This window comes from Carcharodon carcharias, chromosome 2, assembly GCF_017639515.1.
Source record: "Carcharodon carcharias isolate sCarCar2 chromosome 2, sCarCar2.pri, whole genome shotgun sequence".
Taxonomy (NCBI): domain Eukaryota; kingdom Metazoa; phylum Chordata; class Chondrichthyes; order Lamniformes; family Lamnidae; genus Carcharodon; species Carcharodon carcharias.
The window spans coordinates 196,091,481-196,098,995 of NC_054468.1; the positions used below are offsets into that span (position 1 = coordinate 196,091,481).

The following is a 7,515-nucleotide window of genomic DNA, read 5'->3' on the forward strand; positions in this document are numbered from 1 at the left end:
TCTATCATTCCCTGTCATATCTTGATGCATGCATCAGTGATCACTGCCAGCACAGGCTGGGATCAAGTCCAGCTGTTGGAGAATGTGAGTGGGAGCTCAGTTCAGCTTGTACGAGGTCAGAGTGTGAAAACACCAGGCACTGATGAAATCTGCAAATGACACTCTACTGAAAGATGGCTTTAATTACTTCTATGAGCTGCAGAAGGATAACCAGTGTAGCAGTGACTGTAATGGGTGCTTGTCTGTCAGCATAATATGCTGCTTCTGTAATTTAACAGGAAGTTTTGAAAATAAAGTCCCGTCTAATTAAAGTGGACAGGTGAAGGAAACTCATCATTTGGCATATTTGACTATCTTTACTGAAACAAGCGTGAGTGGGATTCCAGCAGTTCAGTATTTGTTTTCTCACTTGAGTGAAATTATGACCAGATATCTCTTCTCTTCCATTCACAGGACGGCATCTTGTTTTCTTCAAAACCAGCTCGAATCGCATGGTTCCTGCTGCAGAGAAGATAACATTTGTGAAAGTGACAGGCTGAGCACCAGATGAGCTTTGGACATTCAAGAGCACAAGCGATCCGGAATAAAAAGCAAGGCCCGCTGTGGGATTAAGTGCCCCTGCACTGCTGCTTGTGTGTTTTTCTCACTAAAGTGTCATGAGATGGGACGAAAGAGAGGTGATCAGGATCACCTGGAAAACGTGCAATATTGCGAGGGTGGGGAAAGTGAACTGAAGAAAAAATCCACACGTGGATGTGGCTTTCTAATGCAAGGTCGCTGTCATTTTGTTTAGACATTATTCGGTCTGGAAATCCCCTCCACTTCTCTTGTCACTGAGCAAGCAATAAAACCATCTCAGGATGCTGCATGAAATAGGCCAACCTATAAGGCATTGCTTAAAGTAGATGAAGAGGCCATTTTGAAAATGTTAATGTATGACTAATAACAATTTTCCATATGTCAGGATACAGAAATGAATTCAGTCACACTGAGCTCCTGGCATTTTCAATATTGGAATGTAACAAGAGCGTTTTATTTGCCCTCGTTTTTATTTCCTTTGTATTGTCTATCCTTCCCCTATGCTACTTGCTACACAGTTGCTTCCTGCAGAGTTGTTCTCAGATTTCCATTGATGCTATTCCTCATAGTGGATAGAGGAATGTATGTGGGCAATGGGGAAGTGGACCCTCCATTCCAAATTGTCCCCCCCAAAATCTCAGGGAATCTCAGGTTTGAAATCTATCCCTCGGAGATAGGCCCTTGGAATATTAACACGTTCAGATGAAATTCTTTTTTCTGCTATGTTAACTGGCATTAACCAGTTTCTTCTAATACTCCTCATATCTAATTCCAAGGCACGACTTTTGCCATTCACTTCACTAACCTGTTACCTAATAACACAAGTCTTTCGTTATTTTGACAGTACCAATGTTTATCAGTTCAGTGCTGTTCAGTAACATGAGCAGAGAAGGGGAACCGAAAAATGTGAGAAAATTAAAGCAATAGTATACACCAAGAACAAGTGGCAACTGATCAGGTGTATTTTAAAATTTATTTTCTTTTGATGGACAAAGTTTGTCTTGCTTATTTGCTTTCAGTGAAAGTATTATTGATGCATTGACATCTGTCATGATCCTTTCTGGCTCCAACAGGTCATTTTCTAACTTTGCATTTCAGTGAGGGAATATTGCCCAGCAGAGCTCATATTGGAAATTGAGGTGTGCCCTGTGCATGGTTTTCTGGTTATTGTTTTAAGGCATCATAGAAATCATGCCTGACTTTCTGATATGGGTGAAGCTTTCCACTGAGAGCATAAAGTCAGAAAATCACCTCTAATATTTTTTTAAATGTGATATACATATTTTTAGTAAACATTTATTTATTTTTTTGTATTAAAACAGCATTAAACTTGATGAAGTGAACATCAAGCGTCTTTTGTTGAGTGCGAGTGTGGGTTCCTGTGTGAATACTGAGGCCTGGGACCTCTCAGGGGCAGATGTTATGCTTCTCAGCAGCTTTTATTTTCCCCAGTTGCAGCAGAATAAGTTGGCCTGACAGCCACATCTGGAATGACTTTCTTAGTGTGGTGTGGGAGCCACAACTAGGCAAGGGATGGGGGCAGAGGTGGGGTGAAAGGTGGTGGTATTTGGGGAGCGGAAGTTGCATAGGGAACTGTGGAGTACCATGCGGTCACGCAGTGGGGAAATGTTGCATTGTTATGAGGCAATGACATTTTCACTCTTATCACTGCAAGTTGAAACTTCGCAGATTGCTACCTATGCTCTGTGAGGGTTGCTTGTGCGATTTGGGTGCAGTTGATAAGCTGGGGCTGCTGGTGGCATGTTGTGTTGCGGATCCCATAAATCTAAATTGTGACAGACCTGTTCAGTCTGACGATCGCAGAATCCAATCTACAAAGGCTGTGCTTCGTGTGGTGAGGTCTGTGTGTAGCCAGGACAAAATGATTTTTGATTATACACTTGATTAGACTAGAACACAGCACAGTCCATCAAAGCCTTTTAAACTATGGGGGAGGGGAAAGAAGCAGGATTCCAGCATCCCAAACTGCTCGTTGAAATAGATAAATTTGTAAGACAAATAATGTGTTTAAACCAGTTAACAGATGGACAGTGCTTCACATTAAAGAAATGCCCATGTTGTATGGAGCAGGTGTGATGGATTGCTTGTTACTCTATCCTCACTGTGAGGTTCAAACAGGCTGACCTGCCCTTTTGCCTTTCCAAATACATCCATTCATTCTACTTCAGACCTGAGAAGCTCTAACCCTTGCTCTGAAAGAAGATCCAGGGTCTGCTGAATGGCTGACCCAGAGCACAAGATAAACAAATCTGAAAATAAAAAGCAGCTGAATGATATTTACTCAGTACAAAACCAGCAGCCATTGATGAAAAGTGACTGTAGGACAATGGGATGATAGGAATAGGAACACAGGGTGATTTAGTAACCATTTCCTCATACTTCTGAATGCTACTGGCATTTTTTTTAATACACAGTCCACGTTAACATCTCTGTATTGTGGGAGGTAATCTGTGATGTTTAAAAATGTCTTTAACTACAGAATAAAAATTCCAACTTTGCTAATGAGGGTTGGAGAAGGAAACTTTGCGAATTCTGCTTTGAGGTGAGGGGGTTGGAGTTGTTGAGGGGAGGGCAGCACTAGAATGCTTGTTCATCGAAATGTTGAACAAGATGTTTACACGGCCCATTACGTTTCTCCCCTTGACCCCCCTGCCTCCTGTTTTCCCCTCTTCTGACGACACTTGTACATACTGCAATAGAGTTCCCAAAGGGACAAGGGCCTTTTTAATATCTTGCCCAATCACTCTTCACACAGGAACCAAAAACATTTAGGCCTGGATTTTCAGCTTGGCCTGCGGGCCCGTGCCTGACAAGCATGAGCGGGAAATAGCGTGCGATGACGTTGGGTGAGCATCCTAATGTCATCGCGCACTTGTGCGATATTTCGGTCGGCGGGCAAGTGAGGGAGTCAGCAGCTCACCCACCGACAATTATGAGAGTTGTTAAGGCCATCAGTCAATTAATTAAATAGAATTTTTCCCTGCCTGTCCAACCTTACAGTTGTTGGATGGGTGAATAGGCCAAGTGGCCTTTGGATTTTTGAGGAAATCTCATCCACAGACGCGATGAGGTTTCCGATGTCAATTAAAAATAAAACAAAAATTTTTAGAACTCATTTTCAACTTGTCCCTGCTCATGTAACATGTTTTCCTTTTTTTTGAAAACTTTATTTTTAATGTGAAAACTCTTCAGCTCCCCAAGGCAGCTCTGTGCCTTCAGAGACCTTTCACTGAGTGCATCCATGCGCATGTGCCAACTTCCGCGCTCGCCCTCCTCACCCCCCCCACCTAGGCAACGCTGAGCGTTTCAGCGCGCAATTCACACTGGCTGGCTGTTAATTGGTCAGCCAGGGTGAAGTCGCGGTCGGGGCCTGATTGCGGGCGGCGGACTGTTGTGTGGCTGTTCTCGTGCCTGCCTGACGAGGAGAAAATCTTCCCCTTAAGCTTTGGAGGCTCATTCTTCCACGAGGTGTTGTGGGCTGTCCAGATTTTGCATTCAGCCTGGATTTTCTGCCAAGTATTGCCTGGTTTTCACATGGACGCAGGGACCATTACACCAGACCCTTGACTCTTTTCTTCTCATCAAGTTTCCACTGTCATTTCCAGCATTTTAATGAAGGTGGAATGATTTGCTGACTTACTAACATCATGCATTCCATCTTTGATCATTTGTACTGCATTTGTGCTCAGCAGTGATTATGACTGTAAAGTAAAAATCACTAGGCTAGCGCTTTACAAACTTTTTCCCGATGTGACCCCATTTTAATTCCTCAGGCTTTATGTGATGCCAAAGTGAAAACTAGGGAATCGTTGAGGGGGGGCGGGGGAGAGGGGGGTGCTGCGCATTGGGCATAGTCACCATCTACTTTAATGAGCCAAGCACAGATCATTGAAAGCTTTACAAATTTTTTTACCTTTCTTTTCAATGCAACCACTCTGCACACTGAATTACTATCACTTGCTGTGGGGCTATAACTCATATCTCAGCTCTCCCTCTGAAAAGAAGCTGCAATGGGTTTCTCCTTGGGTCATCATCTCTACTCCTTCTTCCTGAAGAAAAAGGAGGAGCAGCATTGGGGAGCCAGGCTTGTGAAGCAGCAGTGGGAACACATGGCACCAACCCAATGGAGCTCCAGGAGATAAAGCAGAGGCACTTCTACCAACCTAAGGAGCTTTTTAAAGTAATTGGCAAAAGAACAAGAAGCAAAGTTAGGAGAATTTATTTTTGCATAGCAAGTTGTTACAATCTGGTATGTGCTGCTTGAAAGAGCGATGGAAGCGGATTCAATAAGATTTTTCAAAAGAGGAATTGGATAAAAACCCAGAGAACATTTTGCAGGGTTATGGGGAAATAGCAGGAGAGTGATTCTTTTAAGGAGCCAGCACGAAGATGATAGGCCAAATATCCTCCTTCTGTGTTTTATTATTTTATCATTCTATGAGCAAGAGCAGTAAATGGAAGATGTTATGAAGGATAGCCTTTAGTCCCCTGAAAGGGCATTCATGAACCAAAATATAGGAAACCTCACGCTCACTATGGTGTATAAGCTGTCCATCAACAGTCCTGTGTTGATCTTCTCTCCTTCCCATCAATGACATGTCCTCACGTATAGAAATTTCCACATATGCTGCAAAATACACAAATCCCATTCCTGGATAAAAGAAATCTTTCAATCTTGCCAAGAACAAATACAACGGAGCCGTAGTTTTAATAAAAAAAACATATAGTGTGCATACCTTATGCTTTGTTATCACCATGTTTTGCCTTGGTACCGCTGTGAACTCTTAAAAGTAATCTTGTCTTCTACTCAGAGCTACAGGAATACAAGAAATCGCTCTCTCTTTTGATCTTTAATGAGGCTCTTGGAACTAAGATGGCCCTGTCTCATGGAAAGAAGGACTTGCTGAAGTCTATACCACTTGTACACCTCCATGGCTAGCTTGACTATTTCAGAAACATATAGGTATGGGGCGGGGGTGGGGTCAGTGGAGGTTAGTTGGGGTACTGCAATCATGAGAGAAAGCAACATCATGTGTTAACTTTTGCCACAACACTCATACTGTTAGGAGATTTCCCATGGCCATTTATCCATGGAAAAGAGGGCCTAATAGTATTAATGAGATCAGTAAAGTCAGGTAAGTGTATTCTAGTGTGATTCACTCAGGGGCCAGACAGACAGTTCTCCCCAGTTTGATGCCTCAGGCCCCTAAGGCAACAGTCTGAGCATCCATTGAGCAAGATGACTGTAGGGTTTCTGTTTTACAGAAGTTCAGTGAAGATCTGGTGGAGGCTTCCACATACTGCAAAGCATACACCATGGTACTATTCATACAGGTAGCGGACTGCACCACTTATTCACACTGTCTAGAATGTTCCTCAGTATTTACATGTGAGTTTAATACTCATTTTAAAAGCAGATCTGTGAGAATTAGTCTTCCATTGGGGGAAAACATTCCAATTAGCAATGTCTTCCTCAATACCTTCCACTGACAGCTGCTCCTACTCATTCATGCCCGTTTAATTTAATATATTCCCCTCTGACACATTCTCCTATTCCTCAAATATCTCGGAGTTAGTGCTTGAAAGAGGGGTGAGTGAGTGATGAAACATACACTGAAGTGCCGACAGGGCCAGATGCACAGGGGCCTGAATCTTCTCCATTTCCTCAAACACATCTCGACAAAGAAAATAGGCCAAAATGCCGAGAGAAGAGTTCATGGGTCACTTTCAGTAATGCGAGTAACTTGAGGTTTTTGTGACATTATTCAGTGTTCAGTGCAATAGGATCAGAAAAAAGTGAGGCAGAATATTATTACAAATTTGCAGCTGGCACTTGCCTTGCTAGCTCTCCACCTAGCTCTTCCACTATGGCCACATTCCCAAGTGCTCCACTGTTTCCTCTTTTTTGGTATGAGTAGGCAGCAGTTTAGAGGTTCACTGCCTATTACCAATTTTTGTCAGCTGTTATAGGTGGTCTTCTCCAAAGAACATATTCCAAAAGGTGAGAATGACTTCTGGCCAAAATACAGTCAAACCCAGATGTCTGCATGCAGCCTGTAATGGGGTGATGAACCAAACAATTACATGTCACATGATGCTTCAGAGGGCTAAAGTCATGTAAGGATGCGAGTGGAAGAATACTTTTGCAGGTGACAGCTAGAAGTATAAGGAGCATCGTATAACCTCATGGATGTTTTTGGCATGTCATTCAAGGGCCTTAATATGGTGAGGGAGAGATGATTGTAAATGGCAAACAATCGTTTGTACACTCTTGAAGGATGTAGCTGGTTCATTCTACCTTGCCACCCTTGGCAAGGTTATTAAACTCTTCCTGGCACTAAGTTGCCATAGAGTTTTGGAGTTGTCACTGGTTGCTCTGGCCAAATCCTTCCACTGTTACTGTGCTGCTCTCCTTGTGGGCTTGTGACTTTAGTTGTCAATAGCTTCTGCCTCTCTGGAAAAATACTTCCACAGACTCAGTGGTGAACCTAACAATATCAAAGTCAAATTGAGAAATATTAATGAGCACCCTATGTCCTTGATACAGGATATGAATTACCATTAGTCAAGAGAGTGCCGGTGGCATAGTGGTAATCTCACTGGCCTAGTAATGCAGAGACTCAGACTAATGCTTTGGGGACACAGGGGGCAGCTGGCCAAATTTAAATTTAATTATTTAATAAATCTGGAATTAAAAGCTATTTTAAACTAAATAAAAGCTAAATTAAAACCATGAAACCATTGTCTATTGTCACAAATACCCATCTGCTTCATTAATGTCCTTTAGGGAAGGAAATCTGCTGTCCTTATCGGTCTGGCCTACATGTGACTCCAGACCCACAGCAATGTGGTTGGTGCTTAAATGGCCCAGCAAGCCACTACAAAGTCAAAAAGGATGCACCACCAAGGCACCAG

The 7,515-nt window shown here is 42.7% G+C and overlaps 1 protein-coding gene across 1 annotated transcript in view; it reads left to right on the plus strand.

Annotated features, from left to right (window-relative positions):
* Positions 1-1,910, plus strand: part of pkdcca (protein kinase domain containing, cytoplasmic a) — a 56,987-nt gene extending 55,077 nt beyond the window's left edge. The window contains exon 7 of the mRNA XM_041208989.1: positions 454-1,910. Coding sequence (XP_041064923.1) covers positions 454-539 — 86 coding nt within the window. The 3' untranslated portion in view covers positions 540-1,910. The remainder of the gene's footprint in view (positions 1-453) is intronic.
* Positions 1,911-7,515: the final 5,605 nt, after the last annotated feature.